Source organism: Rhinoderma darwinii, chromosome 1 (assembly GCF_050947455.1).
Source record: "Rhinoderma darwinii isolate aRhiDar2 chromosome 1, aRhiDar2.hap1, whole genome shotgun sequence".
Classification (NCBI taxonomy): domain Eukaryota; kingdom Metazoa; phylum Chordata; class Amphibia; order Anura; family Rhinodermatidae; genus Rhinoderma; species Rhinoderma darwinii.
The window spans coordinates 435,009,234-435,032,871 of record NC_134687.1 but is presented as its reverse complement, the minus strand read 5'-3'; the positions used below and the strand labels follow the sequence as shown (position 1 = coordinate 435,032,871).

The window sequence follows — 23,638 nt, the reverse complement described above, 5'->3', positions numbered from 1 at the left end:
ATCACAATATACATGAACGTGTAAAAAAAAAAAGAAGTTCTGACTTACCGATAACTCCCGGCTTCTTCCTCCAGTCTGACCTCCCGGGATGACAATTCAGTCCAAGTGACAGCTGCAGCCAATCACAGGCCAAGCACAGGCTGCAGCCAATCACAGGCTGCAGCGGTCACATGGACTGCCGCGTCATCCAGGGAGGTGGGGCCGGATGACAAGAGAGGGACGCGTCACCAAGGCAACGGCCGGGAGACCGGACTGGAGGAAGCAGGAAGTTCTTGGTAAGTATGAACGTCTTTTTTTTATTCACAGGTTGCTGTATATTGTGATCGGAATTCACTGTCGAGGGTGCTGAAAGAGTTACTGCCGATCAGTTAACTCTTTCAGCACCCTGGACAGTGACTGACGTCGACTAGCCTCATCTCTATGATGGCGGCTGCGCGAAAATCATGCAGCCGCGCATCATACACTGATGACACACGGAGCTGTCAAGTGCCTTTTGCGCACGCCAAACGCTGTGTTTTTTTGCCTGCGCAAAACGCACACGCTCGTGTAAATCAGGCCTAACTTCTATTGAAATGAACGGTGGTTATGGAAAGCTTTGGGTGCTCTCATTCATTTCAAAGGAGAGTGACAGTGGAAGTGGATTTTACATATAGTTTATTATTATCACCTTTTATAATAGTGCTGACCCTTCATTGGGTTAACTTTAATGACAGGCGCTCCTGTAAATACACAAGTTAACATTTTGTTCCTAGGTATGTTTGCTTATGCTGGCTGAAGGTTGTGGCAATATAACACTTTAATTAAAATATTAAAATACATCAACGTGTTCATTCGCTATTGAAACACGTAATAACCTGCCGGATTAGCTGAGTTATAATAGGAAGCTCTTTAAAGGCTATGTACACCTTTGCCATAATTTTTTTGTTTGTTTTTTTAATAAAATTGTGCATCAGTGTGATTGGTGCAACTTCCTAAATACATTTTGTTAAAAATTATTTTTACTTTTCGAGATACAACTGCTTTGTATTCTGTATACAGTGAAGATGTATCGTTTGCAAAGACCTGAATCCACTGTCGGGTCCAGTGTGTCTCTGTTATGAACTTAGATGTGATCGGTAACAGCTCGATCCTGCGTGTCAGTGACTGTGATACCCCTTTGATAAATTTGGTGCATCGTCTGCCTGATGTAGTTTTAAGCTAAGTTTAAGACAGCAATAATAAATCTGTCCCATGTGTTTTGAAAAAACCTTTTTTACATCATTCATCAAGATAAGTGGGAACATATCGCACAGAATGCATAGTAGAATTATAAATAAAAGCCGTAAAGGTCCAATCCCACTTTTCCTAGCTGATGAAGTATGTTTATCAGAAGATAACAAGGTAACCAAGTAACACATGGACAGTTAGAGTCTACAAGAGCGAGAGATGCTGTTGGTAGTGGCTCTCCGCTATGGCCCATAGAGGGTGTACTGAGCAGATGACTCCCCTCTATGATGTACATCTACTCTATTATGGCATTTGAAAAGGGGTTGTTAAATTGAAACTGCAGGCAAATTTTCATAATTAGTTCAAATGAACCTTCAAGGATCATGTAACATACCAGGTCCCTTAAATGAAAGATTACAAGATGCACTGTACACCACTGGTTCTTAACAGGAAATAAAAAAAATAAAAAAGCTACATATTACTGGGCTGTACGGGAGAAGTTGCCAAAATAACGCTCCTTCTCTGGCATCACTTCCTGCTCAGCAGCTAGTGGCTGAAGCTTCACCTCACAGACTTCCTCCTCTTCCAGCTCTCTGCACATACCGTAATACCAGTAATACTGAGAGCTCTCTGATCCATTTTAATTGCTTCCTCCTGCATCTGGACCAGAAAGCAGAGAGACCTGACTGAAATGGATTAGAGATCTCTAAGTATTAATAGTGTTATGTGTGGAGTGAATACAGGGCTTGAAAGAGCAGGAAGTCTGTGAGGTGAAGCTATAGCCAGTAGAGCACTGAGTGATGTCAGAGAAGGGTAAATTATTTTGAAACTTCTTCTGTACGGAAACCATTTCTTTAAATGCAGCCATTATTGCAACTTCGAAACTTGTATTTGACGGACCAGAGTGAAAAAATAACAGTCCTGATATGTTAAATGTAGTTTGTCCTTTTTACAACTTATGACAATGTGCCTGGAGGTTTACTTGAAGTTGCAACAAGACCTTTAAATATACAGATAGCGGAAGTTTAATCCTTATGGACTCATAACTAGTCCAGGTTGCAGTTAAAGACATTGAGGTATGACAGCAGTATTCATATAAGTGGGTGAGGTGATACAAATATCTAGCACTTTTATAGAGGTATGTTAGAACCACACAGTAATACACAATCAGTAAAATGTAAACTAAAAATTGTGATATTATACCTAATGTAACATACCAAATAAACCCTCGACTTTTTAGGTTTAAGACAAACGTTTATATCGGTGTCCCTTAAATATAATGTTATTCATAGCCCATTATAATTGGGCGTCCTGAACAGCAATCTGGTAAGTGGAAACAATTATCCCAGGCTCCCTGTAGACTGCTATATAATGTGTACTTACAGCACAGGCAATTGGTCGGAAGGAGGTCATTCTCTCAACGTGGTAAGCGTTGCTGCCACTCCAGGCCTCCCAGCGGGGGTACTCTCCTCTCTCCAGTACAAACTGCTGACCTTGGAATCCTAAGTGCTCATATCCAACCCAGCTGTGGGAATATATCAAACACTTTAGTTTTACTACACGTTTAAGGAAAATTGAATGCCAATAGCAAGGACATGTTATCTAACAAACATCTTATTTTATCACTGCTATTAGTTTTATGTTTAGTCTCTTCTTAAAATAAAAGAAATGAAAACATAAAAAAGTGAATATGCATTTAAAACATTTAATCTTGAACTTTCATAGTAATGTTAATGTAGTATTTAAAGGGGTTGTCCAGGAAAAATATGATTGTTTAATTCCAGCAAAAGCGCCACACCTTTCCATGAGTTTTGTCTGCAACTGAAGCTCAACTCCACTGAAATGAGTGGGGCTGAGCTGCAATACCACACAAAACGCTCGGGCGGACTCAGGCTGTCCATGTATTACATGGACAAACATTCATCTGAATGGCCGCCCTGTACTATACATTTCCCCCTCAGTGGCTGTGCAGGGTAAATGTCTGGCTGATTGCAGCTTCCTCTGACAAAACCAGCTGTTTTCTGGGGATATCGGGAGTGGAACCTGTGGCGATCAACTAATTGCCGCTATAGCTCCCATATTTAAGGGGTTGTCTGTGATTACACTGTTTCACTGCTTAGGTAAACATCGTGAGGCTGGACTACTTAAACTTTTTTTTTACTGGGGCCTTACCGTTGGTGAAAGTCCATGGCAAAATTTATTTATCTCAGGTTTTTTTTATCTTTTATCTGTTTCTTAAACCTAGTATAACATTAAATGAAGCAGAAATAAGAGTAAATTATGTTGCTAAACCAGTGATGGATGCAGCAAGAAAAAGGCCTGTTCCGCATATGATCACTTCTGTCAAAACTGCTTTTCCAGCTGCATCTCCCCAACAACTTCCGGTGCTTCACAGTTTAAGAAACACTGGTGTAAGACTGCGTTCATATGTAGTGGAATTGCTACAGATTTTCCGTATGGTTATTCGGGTGGAAAATCCACAGTGCAAAACAGTAGCAGCAAAGTGGATAATATTTTAGAAAATCTCAACCACACGCTGCAGAAAATTTCCACGTGGAAATTGACCTGCAGTGCAGATTTTTAGATCCGCAGCATGTCAATTTCTGATGTGCATTTGTTGTGGATTTTCCCCATTGAGTTCAATCGAAATGTCCAAAATCTGCACCAAATCCCAACTGTTGTGGATTTTGCTGTAGAAAATCTGTGGATCCACAGCAAAGTCCACAAGTCCAGAAAATAAAAGTTTATAATAAAAAAAAAGATTATACTCATCCCCCCGTAGTAACTCATTCCATGGTCCCCTGGCTGGTCTATGTACACCTGACACATTACTACTGCAGCCAAACACCAGCAGTCAAATGTGACAAAAAGGCATCACAGGAGGGCGGGATGTACAGGGACCAGCTGGGGATCAGCATTGCTAAGGGAAGTGAGTATAGTCTTTTTTTATTTTTTTTTCTAGTCTTGGCTGTTTTCCGGAGCGGAAAATCTGCTGCAAAATCCACACCAAAATCACCCTGATTCGGTGCAGTTTTTCTGGAGGTTTTCCTGCAGATTCTGCCTTTAGAAAGACTTTGAATTATATTATGGAAAAAGTCTCCTAATCTAATGTATCTGTTCTGCCTGCCTTCCCCACATTTATCAATGTCAGAAAAAAACATGAAAACACTAGACAATGTAAATAATACTATTTGTATATAGATACAAGCAATGTCTGGGGTTGATTTACTTATGTACAGAACGCTTTGATTAGTTTCTTATTTAAAGATCCCATGGGAAAGTATTTTTAGACCTGACTTTATGTATTCCGTATTCTAAAGCATTCATCGTTTGCGTTTGTATGATCGCTCGTTCAACCGATTATTGGCCCGTGCAGAAGGGCCTTATTTCCACTTAATATAAAGTGGTTCAAATGTCAAACATTGTTAAGACTAAACCTACACACACAGATTGATTGATTGATTGATTGATTGATTGATAGTATCACTTTGGAGTAACTGATATGTATTAGACTTATGTAAGGCTGCACTGTAAAGACATGAACTAGTTGGCTCCTCAGCCGAGTGATCTCATCATGGTAGACTTCAGAAACAGAAATCCCGGAATGGCTAAAATCATGACTATGTACCTCATTATTGTCGTCTGATCTATTTTTTATACTTACGCTCCACTCTCTATTTTAAATGAGCGGACAGTTTCAAATCCATATTCCATGATATTGTAACACTCAGATGTAAACTCATGTCTTCGACCCTGGAAACATTCTTCATCCCAGGCAATAATCTGAAGGTAAAGTAGAAAGCAAAATATTTGTAAGGACATAATGCAAGTGACATTGAGGAAGGTATGTAAGATTTCCCCAAAGATTCTCGAAATGGCAGTAGAGAAAACATATCTGTCCAGCCGATAATGCAATTCACTACTGTACAGTGTCCATGTCCAATTATGCTTCATGTCTTCATATTTTTGGAGGGTAATTTGGGCTAACAGCTCTTTTCTAGAGATCACAGGACATTTATTAAGTGATACATTATGCTTATAAATGTAACACAAACCTTAGGGAATAGATGACAACATAAAATAATGGTTTACAGTTGGCTACTTATCACAATCTTGGAGGCTATGAATTATGGATAATGATTGTCTACCCACTTATAATGTCTATAAAATTAGGTGGTCATATGTATGTTAAAAGTACATTCTAGAGAATCTTACTTTAAGACAATTCTGTTAGAAATATATATTAAATAACATATGGTACTTGTTTAGCAGCTAAAGTGTATGCAGCCAATGTACAGTTTATGTATAGAATAAATCTACATAAAAATACAGCCTGTATTATTCCAGTATTCCACTGTAGTCAACACTCTAGAAACAGATATACACCTTATTTAACATAGCAGAACTCCTATAATGTGACTCTTGTAATCAAACGGGTGAACTGCATTCTGGGAAATGTCTTTCATTTCTATATCATATTATAGTACAATACCTGTACACTGAAAATCACTATAACAAGCTCTATGCAGACACTGAGCAAGCATGGGTTGCCAGGGGTCTTCAACCCAGAAGCCTGCAGAATTGTGAATGCAGCTCTGGATGAGAGTGTTTTTTTTTTTTTAATACAGGCTGTAAATATGAAACAGTCAAATATATGTATTTATACCATTACTTAACTATATCTATTTATAAACTGTAAAGTGGTGTCCAAAGGAGAATGTAAACTTTAGGGTTTACTCTGTGCTATCTCTATTGTACTTAAAAAAGGCCAATAAATAGCATAATATGTCACCCAGTCAGTAGTATACTGTATTATGCAAATATCAGGACCTAAATATTTAGCATTACACATATATTGCAGGGCCTGAGGGGTTGGCGTTGTAAACTTTGCATCTCTTAGAGACTGGGGGTGGAGGGCGTGCTTGATGTGGGTTCTTTGCCCTTCCTGAGCGCTGTGATGAGAGGTCTCATTCAGTACACCTATTTCATTTAATCCCTAGTTCAAGGCTAGTTTATGATTTATACAATCCTTTTAATATTTATCATAATTTATCAGCTACTTTAAAAAAACAAGACATAAAAACCCGTCAAAATCAGAATACTACAATTCTAAAAGCAATATATGTGTACCTTATTCACATGGGCAAAATATATCTAAACAACATTGCACACCACACAACCCCAGTTGAACCCTCCCAAGATAGGGGAAAAAGATTTAAATGGTGATAATACTGCAAAGCATATTTAGACTGTCTATATATTCTATTCCCAGAGTACCCCTTTAATCTCAACCTTTACAAATATTACTTGGAACAAAGCTATGATCTGTTTTGGACACGTTTGATGCTATCAAAAAAAACATTACCTTCCAATGTCCAGCAAATTTAGTACAATGTTGAGTCATATTGGCTCTGTCCTGTAGAGACAAATAGACATTAAACATTTAGAGAGTTTGATAATGTTTTTAATCCAATGACATCTAATAAATGTTCCATAGCAGGATATGATGACAGATGGCATTATCGTATGATATCGTCCACTGATTGTTTCCCTTTAATAATGATGTTCTCTCTTGGTTCTAAATCAATTAAATGAATTAATGTATAAGAAGATTCTGTTTGCCTAGTGTCTTCTGAGAGCACCCAGTTAGGGTTGCTTGTATTGGACAGTGTTCAGATGGTATCCCGGATGACTGCACTTAAGAGCTTATGCCAGCCGCTGCATTAAATAATCAATCTGGCATCACTCTACATTCTTGTGTCTCTGGGCATATAAAACTGAGAATATTTATTTTCAACATAAGAATTATGCATTGAGACCAGATATTCACGTTTGTTTTAAATAATATTAGTATATATAGATAGACAGACAGAGATAGATAGATAGATAGATAGATAGATAGATAGATAGATAGATAGATAGATAGATAGATAGATAGATAGATAGATAGATAGATAGATAGATAGATAGATAGATAGATAGATAGATATGAGATAGATAGATAGATAGATAGATAGATAGATAGATAGATAGATAGATAGATAGATAGATAGATAGATAGATAGATAGATAGATGTGTGTTATTGATGGAAAACATAATGTGCTTGTAAATATGGAATATAATGACATAATTGCACCTTTTTGTTGTCTTTTTTGGCATACTGTGATTATTACATGGGCACAAATGTTTATGACATCATTAAAACTTAAAGCCGTAATCTCACTAAACCTCTTCTATGTCATGGAGTAGACTTGTCACTTGGGACCCCCCTCTATGAGCCGAGTGTGGAGACGCTAATAATATTTTTCATCTGCCGGAATGGCCTATAAGCACTGGCAGAAGATATCCCTATCTGCAGATGACAATGGAGAAGAACTCTTGCCACTGCATATCATTTTTATAAAAAAAAAAAACACCCAATTAGTCTTAGTGCAGATAAGCCCAGCGTGTGCAATGGTAGGAGCACAGGTTATAAAGAATTAAAAGGGGACTCTCTTTGTACAGGGAGAACCAAGATTATGATAATGCTTCTCATGAGTCACTGCTCATGTAACTATACAAATAACAGATCTGTGCATATTGCTACAGACATCCCGGGACTTTATTTATGGGAAGGATAGTGGTGCTTATCACAGAATACACAAAAGCTGATTGCATTAGGAAATGAAGCGCAATGTAGCATAGATAAAGCTGCTTGTAAACCATTATTCTTTCTTATTAAATCATTGTTTGTATTACATTTTGTAATCTGGTCACGTCCCTGTTACAGAAACATAAAAGTGATGGCAAGAAAAGGCTGAGTGGTTTATCTACTTTGCCCCTTTTTATTTACATTTGTTTTCCAATCTTCATTTCTATGTCTATTTTTTCTTAAAATATTTTTTAAATGACCAATTAGCATCTTTTTTTTTTTTACTATAGATCTGCATCTACCCACGCATGTTTTACTCCCCAGCTGTAGTCTATTTTCACTAGTCTTTCAGGATACTAATACCTTCCTATATTACTTGTAGTTCATGTCAAAGGGCATACCGGAGGCAGACCAGGCAGCTGCTACGTGGCCCATAGAGAAGTGGGTCCAAACTCAAATTGGTCACCTCATGGTTCCAAGTGGATTTTGAGAACTTAAGAAATGGGCACTGCAATTTTAGCCGAAAAAAGGAAAAAAAACACTCAGGTCATGCCGCCGTTTTTTCATAGAAGGGATGGGGTGATGGCCTAAAATCACCTGGTCCTTCATACATCAGATTGTGTGTGGTTGTGTAAACAGACTGCAATGTGGGGCCCCATTGAAAAGGCCCTTTCTATTCTCCACACACCTCTACTCATGCCCCTTGTCTACTCTTGTAAGACATAAATACTGTATTTTATTCATTCCCTGCCCCTTCCCTTCAGGAAGTTTATATTAAGTTTATTTATGACTTTTATTATATCTTAATGTTTTGTACCACTTTTATGCATATACATACCTGCTGTACCATATAAATATATATTTGTAGGTAAAGTCTTCAGATCTAATCACAGTATTCCAAATAGTCAGAAGGTTGCCAATATAGTGACTTTACGTACATGAGATGTACTATCTTTACACATTTGCATAAAGTAGATATTGTTTGGTATAATTTTTTTTATATCTTATGGCTAAAATACTAGCAACAAACTGCTAGGAAACTAATAGGGAAAAAAAAGATGATAAACCCATTGCTGAAGGAACCTAATAAATAGATAATAATATAATCTGGGTGGGATTAGTGAATATCATACACAAATTTAAAGCATCAGTGATCGTGTTGTAGATTAGATCAATGTTTTCTCACTATTATCTAATTTTTTATCAGATTCGATACCAGATTACCCAGAATACCCAGCTCTTACAAACGTTACACGAGTCCTTGATGTATATGTGCTACATGTATCTTGACTGAAGCTATAAAATCATGGAAAAACTCATATATTTTAAGCAGTTGACAGATCCATTGCTGTAAGTACATTCTGTCATCTGTACTTGAACAAATTTGGCTATTCCTCATGTCAAAATGTTTGTCTGGGCTCTGTAATTTGACTGGCTTGAGAACGTGATTGATATACCAATGCATCTGCCCTAAAGAACAAACTTAAAATGGATACAACTGCAAATATTGCCGCATACAAGTTTTATCTATTGTATGTCATTTTACCAAACTGGTTAGTACATTATTACTGTTATTGCCGTGCTGGTCAAAGGGTAAATTTATGGATCATTCGGCAGCAAACACGAAAAGCTTACATGATTTTGTATGCTTTTCTTTTGACCATTTCCAAAATAATAATAATAATCATTATTATTATTATTTAATATAATATAAAAGTAATTATTATTTTTTTTAATGTGTTTTCTGTATAGTGAATCTATTGTCTACCTATGGACTGATTTGAACTGATGCAGTCATTGCAATACACATTTGGCAGTAATAAGCCATGTGTGCCACCCTTAATGCCAACTTTATATTTCATATTTGATTATTGCTATATAGATAACAGCTGGCATGAATGGCACAGTCCAATGTACAGAGTTCTCCATCGTCCATTTCCCAGTCTGCTCAGTAGGTCTCACTTTCTTCCAAACTCATTGTTGTTAATGCTCTTAATGCACTGGTGCTTTATAGAGTCTTTATTTGACCATGTTCTGCTAAATATTTTATACCTAAGAATATTTGCATTACTTTTTAAATACACTGAAGAACACTGGAAGAGATTCTGAGCTACTTCAGGCTTGTAAGCAATACACAGAACAAGGGGCCCAGCTAAATCTTACTTATGAGAAGAATATGGCTGATGAATATGAGTATATAGGCCTTACCTGCGAGATCGAGCAGCTGAGAGTCCGGAGGCAACATGCCGAGTGGTATATTTGCTGGGGTTTATATAGCCTGCTGAATGAGCCATAGACAGATAGAGACAGCTTTAGTGAAATTCCTCAGTCAGCACATGCAGGGAGGCCTAATTCAGGAGTTTTGTGGCCTGAACAATGAATATAATCTATAGAGGAGATGGTAATGTATAGAAATGCTAACACATCAGGATTTAAGTTAACAGGACCTATATATTTTTTGTAAGTAGAAAACCGGATATTTTTGCACTATACTAGTATATGTTATAAATAATAAAGTGAATAAAATATTTGACCGAACACAGCAGCAGAAGCACAGCCCACTATGGACAGTCATTAAATGATGTACCTTTATATTACTGCTCTTAAAAATGTGAACTCCTTCTTTTTAGATGCTTGTATTAAAGGAAGACAGTTTATGCCATGTGGTCCTACACATACATGTAAATGTAATATATACTTTTATACGTCAGCCTGCAGGCCTCTAGTGCCTGTGACAAGTCAAGTTTTAAAGAAAGAAACAACAACTAACACTAACTAACACTGACTCAGGAGTGGGGAGGGGAAGTATATGGATACTCTCTGCTTGGGACTGTATCTAAGCTTATCATGTGCGACAGAGGCGTAGCTAGGTTCTCCAGCACCCGGGGCAAAGATTCAGTTTGGCGCCCCCCCCCCCCAACCTCTTTCCCGACATCTCCTTCCCCCTCGCCGTGTTTGTTTTCTCTACCAATCAATGACGTGTCATTTCTTTTCCACATTTCTTTTTATGTAACTCGAGCATAAAAACATTTGTACATTTTACAAGCAATATGGTTCTATACACAACACCAGAACCAAGCTCAGTACATAAATACAGTACCAGCACAAATACAGCTCAATTTAGTGCAACCCCTGCACTATAGGTATGTACGGCGTAAAACTACAGATCCCAGCATGGCCGGCCTTAGCTATGTTCGACCAGTTCGGTCGAACAGGGCGCCAGCCGCCACACGGCAAGAGGGGCGCCAGCGGGTGTGTGTATCCCCGCACCGTTGCAACTACCAGCGGGGATACACACACTAACTGCAGTCACACCCGGGCGCTTCTTCACTTAATGGCCATCGCTACCGCTGTAGCAGCCATAGCGGCTGCTAGCGGTGACACCGGGCATGATGGCGGTGGCGCCGCTAGCAGCTGCTGTGGCTGCTATAGCGGGTAGCGACGGCACTATAGCAGAGCAGGGATATATCTCCCTGCCCTGCTGTCTACTAGCGCCACTGTAGCTCCCTTCAGCTACAGCGGCGCTAGTAGACAGCAGAGCAGGGAGATACCTCCCTTGCTCTGCTATAGTGCCCCCCTGTAGATATCAAACCCCCCCTTCCAGGATAGCGCCACCGTAGCTCCCTGAAGGAGAAACCAATGACGTCATGGACACAGACATCAGGAGCTTCTCCTGGAGTGGAATCGACGGTCATAGCGTCTGCAACGCTGTGACCGGGGATTCCGCTTCAGGAGTTTTCCCTGATGTCACTGTCCATATATGGACAGAGGCATCAAACAGCACTCCAGGAGCAGAATTCCCGGCCACACGGGGATTCCGCTCCTTCAGGGAGCTACAGTGGCGCTATCTTTACTGGAAGGGGGGGTTGCTATCTACAGGGGGGCACTATAGCAGAGCAGGGAGGTATCTCCCTGCTCTGCTGTCTACTAGAGACACAGTAGCTCCCTGAAGGAGCGGAATCCCCGTGTGGCCGGGATTCCGCTCCTGGAGCGCTGCTTGATGTTTCTGTCCATATATGGACAGTGACAACAGGGGAAACTCCTGAAGCGGAATCCCCGGTCACAGCATTGCAGACTCTATGACCGGGGATTCCACTCCAGGAGAAGCCAATGACGTCATGGACATAGACGACAGGAGCTTCTCCTGGAGTGGAATCGACGGTCATAGCGTCTGCAACGCTGTGGACGGTGATTCCACCTCAGGAGTTTTCCCTGATGTTACTGTCCATATATGGACAGAGGCATCAAGCAGCGCTCCAGGACCGGGGCTGTGTGGCACTACCAACCAGTGGGCTGTGTGGCACTACCTACTAGGGGGCTGTGTGGCACTACCTACAAGGGGGCTGTGGGCTGTGTGGCACTACCAACCAGGGGGCTGTGGGCCGTGAGGCACTACCAACCAGTGGGCTGTGTGGCACTACCTACTAGAGGGCTGTGTGGCACTACCTACCAGGGGGCCGTGTGGCACTACCTACCAGGGGGCTGTGGGCTGTGTGGCTCTACCAACCAGGGGGATGTGGGCTGTGTGGCACTACCAACCAGTGGGCTGTGTGGCACTACCAATCAGGGAGCTGTGGGCTGTGTGGCACTACCCACCAGGGGGCTGTGGGCACTACCAACCAGGGGGCTGTGTGGCACTCCCTACCAGGGGCCTGTGGGCTGTGTGGCACTCCCTACCAGGGGTCTTTGCGACACTTCCTACCAGGGGGCTGTGCGGCACTCCCTACAGGGGTCTGTGCGGCACTTCCTACAGGGGGTCTGTGGCCCTCCCTACAGAGGGCTGTGTGGCACACTCTACAGGGGGCTGTGTGATACTATCTACAAGGGGGCTGTGTGGCGCTATCTACAAGGTGGCTGTGTGGCGCTACCTACAAGGGGGCTGTGTGGCGCTACCTACAAGGGGGCTGTCTGGCGCTACCCACAAGGGGGCTATGTGGTGCTTCCTACAAGGGGCTATGTGGTGCTACCCACAAGGGGGCTGTGTGGCGCTACCCACAAGGGGATGTGTGGCGCTACCTACAAGGGGGCTGTCTGGCGCTACCCACAAGGGGCTGTGTGGCGCTACCTACAAGGGGGCTGTCTGGCGCTACCCACAAGGGGCTGTGTGGTGCTACCTACAAGGAGCTGGGTGGCGCTACCTACAAGGGGCTGTGTGGCGCTACCTACAGGGGGAATCTGTGAGTGGGGGTCTGATGGTCATTTTACTGAGTGGTGGGCTGATGGTCATTTTGCTGTGAGTGGGGGGTTGATAGTCATTTTTCTGTGAGTGGGGGGCTGATGGTCTTCAAGTGGTTTCCACCTCTGACCTCCAATTGAAATTAATAGGAGGCAGAAGATACCTGCGGCGCTCGTTTGGAGCTTTTTTTCCTGCGTATTTTGCATTCGCTTCAACAGCTTAAAGAGGCTCTGTCACCAGATTTTGCAACCCCTATCTGCTATTGCAGCAGATAGGCGCTGCAATGTAGATTACAGTAACGTTTTTATTTTTAAAAAACGAGCATTTTTGGCCAAGTTATGACCATTTTTGTAGTTATGCAAATGAGGCTTGCAAAAGTCCAAGTGGGTGTGTTTAAAAGTAAAAGTCCAAGTGGGCGTGTATTATGTGCGTACATCGGGGCGTTTTTAATACTTTCACTAGCTGGGCGCTCTGAAGAGAAGTAAGATCGACTTACCTGCAAACGCTGATGCTGCTGCAAAATCAACTGTAGCCTCTGGTGCTGATGTGGCCGTCACGATGCAGGACCTGTGAGTGACGTCAAGAAGAGGATGTTACTTCTCTTCAGAGGGCCCAGCTAGTAAAAGTATTAAAAACGCCCCGATGTACGCACATAATACACGCCCACTTGGACTTTTACTTTTCAACACGCCCAGTTGTACTTTTGCAAGCCTCATTTGCATAACTACAAAAATGGTCATAACTTGGCCAAAAATGCTCGTTTTTTTAAAAATAAAAACGTTACTGTAATCTACATTGCAGCGCCTATCTGCTGCAATAGCAGATAGGGGTTGCAAAATCTGGTGACAGAGCCTCTTTAAGAAAAAACACAAAAAAAAGGTCACACACGCTGTCAGTTGCTGAAGGAATTTTGAGGCAGATTTTTTTTGCCTTACAAAAAACGTGTGTGAACATGCCCTACGAGTGCAGTGCTTGTTCTTAGCCGTTTTCTGTCTTTCTCAAAACAATTTTTGGTAGGGGGGCCCTGAGGAAATTTTGTTTTTCCAGTTCTGCCTCGAGTCCAAAAAGGTTGGGAAACTCTGTACTAGGGTCCCGTCATGGAGCAGCTCAGTTCGTTATGGGAACGGGGCCTAGGTGAGTACAATTTTGGTTTTTGTGTGGGGGCACTGTCTACAGAGGGGGAGGTGCGGGGACTGTATGGCACGATCTACAAGGGGGAGGTGGGGGACTGTATGGCACTGTCTACAAGGGGGAGGTGTGGGGGGCTGTATGGCGCGATCTACAAAAAGGAGGTGGGGGATTATGGCACTGTCTACAGGGAGGCTATATGGCAAAATCTACAGGGGTCATTATACTGTGTGGGGGCCACTAAGCGGACATTATACTGTGTAGGGGTACTACAGGGGGCATAATACTGTGGGCACAAGTAGAGGACAAAATACTGTGTCCTTGAAGGGGTTGTAATATATTATATTATTAAATATTATTATTATACGGTATGGGGGCACTAAAGGGGCATTATAATTTTTTTATGGGGCATTTTTTTTTAATGATGGGGTGGGGCGCCGAAAAAGGTCATTTCACACAGGGTGCCATCTATCCTAGGGCCGGCCCTGGCTCCCAGCATGGCCCGAACAATGGTAAGGATATGCTGGGAGATGCTGTTTCACAAAAAATAAATCATATCATAATCACACCACCCATCATCTTGCTGCAGATAATACAGTGACTACAGTGCTGATTAGAGGCAGAATAAACATTTACATTAGGTGACTCACCGGTGACGTCTCAGATTCTAGTTCTTTCTCTCCATCCGGTCCAGACCTCTATGATGACTTCTCCCGGTCACAGCCCATTTCTGCAGTTTGCCGCTCAGATGTCTTCAGCTTCTCACTTTTCCAACATTTCTACACCTATAAATAAAGATAAAGTTCTCATTATACCACACACTACGCCCCTAAATATAATAGCGCCATACACTGCACCTCTAATTATAATAGCACCATACACCATGTCCCACACACACATTATGCCCCCTGTAGATAGAGCCCCCTGTAGATAGTGCCCCCAAATAGCCCACCCCTGTATATAGTGTCCCACAAATAGCTCCCCCTATAGTGCTCCACAGATAGCCCACCCCTGTATATAGCTCCCTGTAGATATAGCCCACCCCTGTAGATAGCGCTCCACATATAGTCCACCCCTGTATATAGTGCTCCACATATAGTCCACCCCTGTATATAGTGCTCCACATATAGTCCACCCCTGTATATAGTGCTCCACAGATAGCCCACCCCTGTATAGAGTGATCCACAGATAGCCCACCTCTGTATATAGCCCCCCTGTAGATATAGCCCACTCCTGTATATAGTGCTCCATAGATAGCCCACCCCTGTATATAGCCCCCTGTAGATATAGCCCACCCCTGTATATAGTGCTCCATAGATAGCCCACCCCTGTATATAGCCCCCCTGTAGATAAAGCCCCCCCGTAGATAAAGCCCCCCCCCCCCCCCCCCCGTAGATGATGCCACACACTTTTTATTACAATAAAATAAAACAATTTAAACTCACCTTAATCCCGCTCCCACACCGTCCGGCAGCAATGGAGACCTGCTCTCTTCTGCGCAGGTCTCCTGGGGGTTGAACGAAGCGTCTATGAAAGGCGCTAATTGGCTGGGCAGGATGACTTTCCCTGTCACTCAGTGCCTTTCATCGACGGAAGCGCGATAGCACTTCTCTGGTACAAAGGAGCTGAATAGCCGGGAACGTAACGTACCCGGCTATTCATTACTTCTAATTGTACCTGTGTCCTATAGACACAGGTACAATTATAGTGCAGGAGAAGGTGGCGCTGGCGCCCCCCTCTAAGTTGCGCCCAGGGCACATGCCCCGCCTGCCCCCCCTAGCTACACCCCTGATGTGCGATACTGTCTGCTGAAGCCATGTATCTAAGCCTATCATCTGTAAAACTCTCTGCTGGAGTCATGTGTCTAAACCTATCATGTGTGATACTGTCTGCTGGGGCCCTGTTTTTAAACCTATCATGTGTGATACTGCCTACTAGGTCCCTGTATCTAAGCCTATCATGTGTGATACTGTCCGCTGGGGCCCTGTATCTAAGCCTATTATGGGTGATATGGTCTGAGGGGCCCTGTATCTAAGCCTAACATGTGTTATACTGTCTGCTGGGGGCCTGTGTCTAAGCCCATCATGTGTGATACTGTCTGCTGGGTCCCTGTATTCAAGCTTCTCATGTGAGACACTCTCTACTCAGCCATGTATCTAATCCTATCATGTGTGATACTGTCTGCTGAGCTGCAGTATTCTAATCCTATCATGTATTATATTGTCTGCTGGGGCCCTATATCTGAGCATACCATGCGTGATACGGTCTGTTGGGGCCCTGTAACTAAGCCTAACATGTGTGATTCTGTGTGCTGGGTCCCTGTATCTAAGCCTAACATGTGTGGTACTGTCTCCTGGGTCCCTGTATCCAGTGTCGGACTGGTACATAAAATCAGTCCTGGCATTTTAAAACACACATGCCCACCTGCTGTCCATGTAATATGTTTCTGTGGTTGCAGACCCTGTACATTGTTTCTGATTTTAATTTACACCATTCACAGCTCTCATACAGGAACTGTTATAAAATATTTCAGCAGTATAGAAAGAGAGATAGCAGGAATGTTACCCTGATGATGATGAGTCAATGTTGGCGATACACGGAAATGGACCAATAGTTACATTTCTAGTAGTAAATAAAATATTACAAAAATATTAAGAATAAATGTGTGCAATAAATAAAATACATCATACACTACCAAGATATATAGTATAACGCATGTGCCTAATTTATTTATTAAATGAATTGCAGGGCAACACATATCAATGGGATATTTGTTTAATTATTATGTGGATGAAATGCATATTTTAGTAATCCTTACTACTGAGAATTCATCATATTCTTTATAATGCTGCTCGATACTGTACACACTACTAACCAAGCAGTCATATATAATGTAAACATGAAAAGGCCATAACATATGCTATACACATGAATAGTGTTGTCATATATACTGTACTTATGAATGTCTCAATATACTATACACATGAATATTTCAAACATATACTGTGTACACTAACAATGTCGTCATGTATACAGTATACATGAATAGTGCTGCTTTATATACTATACACATAAATAATGCCTCCATATATACTGTACAGTTGAATAATGCCACTATCTACTGTACACATATATACAGCGACCATGTATACTATACACATGAACAATAATGAAATATATACTGCACACACAAATGATGACATCATATACAGTACACTGTACATATAAGGCTATCTTCACATCTGTGTCAGGACTCTGTTCCGACGTTCTGTCGGAGCTTTCCGTCGGAACGGAGCCCTGACTGACAAGAACTGAAACCATAGCTTTCCATTTCCATCACCATTGATTTCGATGAAGACGGATCCGGTGCGAATGGTTTCAGTTTGTGTCCATTGTGCAAGGGTCTGTCGTTTTGACGGGATGAATACCTTTAACTGGTTGCCGACACAGGACGAGTATGCTCGTCCTGAGTATACTCAGGTGCGAATGGTTTCAGTTTGTGTCCATTGTGCAAGGGTCTGTCGTTTTGACGGGATGAATACCTTTAACTGGTTGCCGACACAGGACGAGTATGCTCGGCTGAGTATACTCGTCCTGTGTGCACGTCTGTGTGCGCGATCGAGAGCGGGGCAACGGCTGTAATACACAGTCACGGCCCCGCTCTGACAGCGGAGAGGAGAGAAACATCTTCTCTCCGTCGTTAACCCTTTGAACGCCGCAATGAAAGGTGATCAAGAAGAGGGGACTGCACATTGATCGCGTCACAGAAAATAACTGTGACGCGATCAAAGCCCACAACTCATATGGCCAGACAGCCCAGGGTCCATTGAAGGACCCCAGGGCTGTCTGAACATATTTCCTGTTGTTAGGGCATACTGAGGTATGCCCTAACAACTGCCTGCGTACAATCAGTACACAGGCTAATGTACTGGCATATAGATCTATGCCAGTACATTACAGTTACAAAATAAAAATCTAAATGATAAATCCCTTTATGGGATTAAAAAAAAAAGTTAAATGAATGTAAAAAAAAATGAATGATAAATAAATAAATAAAAAGTAAAAAAAAATACACAGAAACACACATTTTTTATAATAAATAAACTTTTTAAAATATAAGTCCCAAAACATGAAATAATATAGACATATTTGGTATCGCCACGACCGTAACAACCTGTACAACAAATGTATAACATTATTTATGATGATCGGTGTATGGTGTAAAAAAAAATATTAAAACTGCAGCAGAACTGCTTTTTTCTGCATTTTCGCCAAAATAAAAATGTATAGAAATTAAACGATAATGTATTTGTACCAAAAAATGGTACCTACATAAAGTACAACTCGTCCCGCAAAAAACAAAGTCTCATACAACTACGTCGTACAAAAAATAAAAGAGTTATGAGCGTCGGGATGCAAAGAGGGGAAATGTAAAAAAATTGCTCTGTCCTCAAGGACAAAATTGGCCATGTCCTTAAGGGGTTAAAGACGGAAGCCACAACGCAAATATGAATAGAGCATTAAAAATACTCAAATAAAAACTGTAGTTCAGTTTCTGAAAAGAATCGCTTTAGCTAATGAAAGTATATTAGGGAATTGCTAATCAATCTCAATATTTGGCATACAATGTAGCACCAATGTGGAGCTGAACTTCAAATATTATCCTAAATAAAACCTGTCCTTGTCACAAACAGGCCATAATAGCAGACAAGCGGGTTGTATTTTTAAGTAAAAATAAGAAAACATTGCGCCAGAGGGCAAATGAGCTCCAAGACTGGCTCACCAAGGACCGGAAAATGATACTTGAACATGGCAATCCACATGGCACAAGGGTTGTGTCACTATGGAATGGTTACAGGAAGGTGACAAGTTTATTTACTTCAGTACCTAGCACAGTCCCCAGATGTAAACCTCATTGAGTATCTTTGGATTGTGTGCATTTTACTTTAGCACTATCTTGTCAGCCTTGTTCAACATCTCGGATGTCTTGTAGAACTCATTCTACAACGCAGTGGGGTGTTGTGAACACAATGAGCATTTAACCTTTTTTTAGGTGGGTCGGTCTACCTAATGCATAGCTAGTCATTATGCAACACAATTTAGGGTGGGTTAACATCTGGCGGGGATAAAAATATTCACCTAGTTTCCGTTTCCCCATGCCTCCTCTTCTGCTGATTTAGAAAGTAGTGGGCAGGCAGCGCTCGAGAGTGAAGTCACCATCTGTGGTTGCCCACTTCATTCACTTTCACTGCTAACTTCCATTACAGGTGCCAGTATAGTCTTAAACTATCACTTCTCCCCATAAAGCAGAAGTCTGAAAGTCATGGCGACATCCTCGCACAGTCCTAGTTAAGTAAGAGTGACAGGGCTATTCAGTCCCGAAATCTAATCTAAAGTGACCATTCCACTAGACGGTTGGTTGAAGAAGCAGATCTAGGACTACTTCTTTATTAATATAAATTAAGTGGTTGTCACAGAATGAAACAATATGATTGCGTTGTGAGCAGGAACCCTTCAAAACAGACAGGTGAACCAAGGAACAAAGCAATAGGGGAAGAATATACTTTCATTGGTCTTCTTATTAGCGTATCATCATGGCCTAGTTGATGCATTTCCTCCTTTTTTATTTGAGTAAGGGAAGAGTTAGGAAAAAGAGTCTGAATTAGAAAAAAGTAATTATGAAGACAGACTATGGAGTTGTTATAATGTCTACAAACACCTCATTTCTAAAAGCCTTGAAAGGGCCTTGGTAGATATTATCATGAATGTATCTTGTCTTATCCTCTTTAGTCACTGAATAAAAACACAAATCTGACAGCACAAGGAACAATTATGACATCAGACAGGTCGTGCCATGAGGTAATATGTTCTAAACGTTGCTTCCAACTGGTAAAATAGACATATTGCTCTTCCCATGCCCTAATATAACTGAGCGGTGGCATGTGGGCAGCATTTTTTGTGGTTGATTGCCTCTTACACTTCTAACTTACTTAGATGACAGTTGTCAACACAACACATTACTTGTGGATTCCTAAGTACAGGGTATTAGGCAGAGGGCTCTCTGGACCTTCATATGGTCTCATATTGTTCTATAAGATAACCGCACGCTGTTGGTTCACCTGTTCTAGTGGAAATCAGTCCGGGCTGGATAACGCTGGGACTGGTTGAGTAATTGGGGGTAGCCCACACTATTCATTTGATTTATTGAGTGTATATTCACAAGCAGTAGCAAAATACGTCTGAAATGACGGAGCTGTTTTCGCCTGAAAACAGCTCCTGATTTTCAGACGTTTTTGAACAACTCGCGTTTTTCGCTGCGTATTTTACGGACGTTATTGAAGCTGTTTTTCAATGGAGTCAATGAAAAACAGCTCCAAAAACGTCTCAAGAAGTGACATGCACTTCCTTGACGCGGGCGTCTTTTTACGCGCTGTTTTTTGACAGCGACGCTGAAAATTACACCCCGTGGGAACAGAACGTCGTAAAACCCATTGAAAGAAATGGGCAGATGTTTGTAGGCATAGTGGAGCCGTTTTTTTCAGGCGTAATTCGAGGCGTAAAATGCCCGAATTACATCTGAAAACAGTGCGTGTGTACATACCCTTACTGGTTTATTCTTTAACAGAACACAGTGAATGTTAAAAGTTTTATGCCATTCATATATTTCTTTCTTTGCCTATGCTGTACCGTAATATTCTCACAACATTCGTGATTTTTGTGAAGTGCAGGGGGGCCCACAATTGACCCTTGCCCTGGTCCCCAAAAATACTGGGCAGATACATGCATACAGGTGCATACGTCTCGGTATATGTAGTGGTGAAATGCTTTGTGCACCTAGGCTAAGGCATCATGAACATGTCACGTAGGTTGTACAGGCGTTCGGTACAGCTCTGTACTACTACTTAGGGGACTGTCTGCACCACCATACAATCCTACGTCATGTGCTTTATGTACGGAGCTCCATTCATTTAACATCAGATGGAGAAATAGTGGTAGGATTCAACTGGTTCTTTAGAGCTAGTTGTTAAAATGACAACCGGTTCGCAGAACCAGGGAGAAGTAGAATGCCGACCTTGTTCCCCTTCTCTGCATTCAATTGTACTCCAGTTTTTAAGCTGTGGATACTAAGATGATAGGCTCCCTGCCCCACCGCTCAGTTCCTTCTCTGTGAAGTAGGCGGTATACTGACGTGACGTGAGTAATGTTTACTGTGGTGGCAGTGTCTCTTTTTTTAATACAGGGAGCACATTGTAGTTGATTTTTTTTATTTAGGGGTACAGTGTAGGTGAAAGAGCACAGTGTAGATGATTTTTTGATACATGGCACAGTGTAGGCCATTTTTTATTGAAGGGGCAGAGTGTAGGCAATTTTTTATTTAGGACAACAGTATGGGCATATTTACTTTTCAGGGGGCACAGTGGGCATATTTTATTTAGGTGCACAGTGAAGGCCATTTTTTATTCATACGGCACAGTGTGGGCATTTTTAGTTCAGTGTCACAGTGTGGGCATTTTGTTTATTGAGGGGTCACGGTGTGGGCGTTTTTTTATTTGCAGGGCACAGTGTAGGCATTTTTTTTATTCAGGTAGCACAGTGCGGGGAATTTTTAATTCAGTGGCACATTTTGTTTAGTTAGTGGCACAGTATGGGCATTTTGTTTATTTAGGGGTCACAGTGTGAACATTTTTTTATTCAGGTGGCACATAATGGCCATTTTATTTCATTCAGGGGGCATGGAGTGGTCATTTTTCATTCATGCGGCACAGACTGGGCATTTTTTATTCAGGGGTACAGTGTGTAGAACTTTTACATTCAGGGGGCACTGTGTGTAGCACTATTATATCCATGGGGCACAGTGTGTAAACTAAGGGGCACAAAGTGTAGCAAAATTATATTTAGGGGGCACAGTGTGTAGCACTATATTCAGGAGACATACACCGCATTCCAAATTATTATGCAAATTTTATTTTCCGCTGATTTTCCTAAATAGTCGATGCAAATGACAGTCAGTATAATCTTCAAGCCATCAACCGTTGGAGTATAATGCGGATTTTATTGAACAAATCTCCTAATGATAACAGATTTTTTTTTAGAAGTAAAAAACTCAAAATGCACTGTTTCAAATTATTATGCACAACAGAGCTCAAAACATTTTAAAGGTTGTAAAGAGAACTAAAATGTTAATTTTCTGAATTTATAGCATCAGGAGGTCATATTTACAGAAATCAAAAGCTCTTTCAATCAAAAAAAACTTAACAGGCCAAGTTACATGCTAACATAGGACCCCTTCTTTGATATCACCTTCACAATTCTTGCATCCATTGAATTTGTGAGTATTTGGACAGTTTCTGCTTGAATATCTTTGCAGGATGTCAGAATAACCTCCCAGAGCTTCTGTTTTGATGTGAACTGCCTCCCACCCTCATAGATATTTTGCTTGAGGATGCTCCAAAGGTTCTCAATAGGGTTGAGGTCAGGGGAATATGGGGGCCAGACCATGAGTTTCTCTCCCTTTTATGCCCATAGCAGCCAATGACACAGAGGTATTCTTTGCAGCATGAGATGGTGCATTGTCATGCATGAAGATAATTTTGCTACAGAAGGCACGGTTCTTCTTTTTGTACCACAGAAGAAAGTGGTCAGTCATAAACTCTACGTACCTTGCAGAGGTCATTTTCACACCGTCAGGGACCCTAAAGGGGCCTACCAGCTCTCTCCCCATGATTCCAGCCCAAAACATGACTCCGCCACCTTCTTGCTGACGTCGCAGCCTTGTTGGGACATGGTGGCCATTCACCAACCATCCACTACTCCATCCATCTGGACCATCCAGGGTTGCACGGCACTCATCAGTAAACAACACGGTTTGAAAATTAGTCTTCATGTATTTCTGAGCCCACTGCAACCGTTTCTGCTTGTGAGCATTGTTTAGGAGTGGCCGAATAATAGTTTTATGCACACTTGCAAACCTCTGGAGGATCCTACACCTTGAGGTTCGTGGGACTTCAGAGGCACCAGCGGCTTCAAATACCTGTTTGCTGCTTTGCAATGGCATTTTAGCAGCTGCTCTCCTAATCCTATTAATTTGTCTGGCAGAAACCTTCCTCATTATGCCTTTATCTGAACAAACCCGTCTGTGCTCTGAATTAGCCACAAATCTTTTCACAGTACGATGATCACGCTTAAGTTTTCTTGAAATATCCAATGTTTTCATACCTTGTCCAAGGTATTGCACTATTTCACGCTTTTCTGCAGCAGAGAGATCCTTTTTCTTTCCCATATTGCTTGAAACCTGTGGCCTGCTTAATAATGTGGAACGTCCTTCTTAAGTGGTTTTCCTTTGATTGGGCACACCTGGCAAACTAATTATCACAGGTGTCTGAGATTGATTACAATGATCCAAAGAGCCCTAAGACACAATACCATCCATGAGTTTAATTGAAAAACTAATAATTAAATGTTTATGACACTTAAATCCAATGTGCATAATAATTTG

General features: G+C 41.5%; 1 protein-coding gene across 6 annotated transcripts in view; it reads right to left on the bottom strand.

Moving 5' to 3' along the window:
* CRYBA4 (crystallin beta A4) overlaps positions 1–23,638 on the bottom strand; it is a 73,390-nt gene that overhangs the window by 4,521 nt on the left and 45,231 nt on the right. For 2 of the 6 annotated variants that reach the window (XM_075853838.1, XM_075853873.1), the window contains exons 2-5: positions 10,047–10,119; positions 6,572–6,622; positions 4,871–4,989; positions 2,590–2,731 (exon numbers count right to left, since the gene is read on the bottom strand). In XM_075853838.1, coding sequence (XP_075709953.1) covers positions 2,590–2,731; positions 4,871–4,989; positions 6,572–6,622; positions 10,047–10,119 — 385 coding nt within the window. Of the gene's footprint in view, positions 1–2,589; positions 2,732–4,870; positions 4,990–6,571; positions 6,623–10,046; positions 10,120–13,510; positions 13,582–14,792; positions 14,891–16,707; positions 16,765–23,638 lie in introns of those variants that run through there. The other 4 variants (XM_075853856.1, XM_075853847.1, XM_075853864.1 and 1 more) reach the window with 4 other exon arrangements.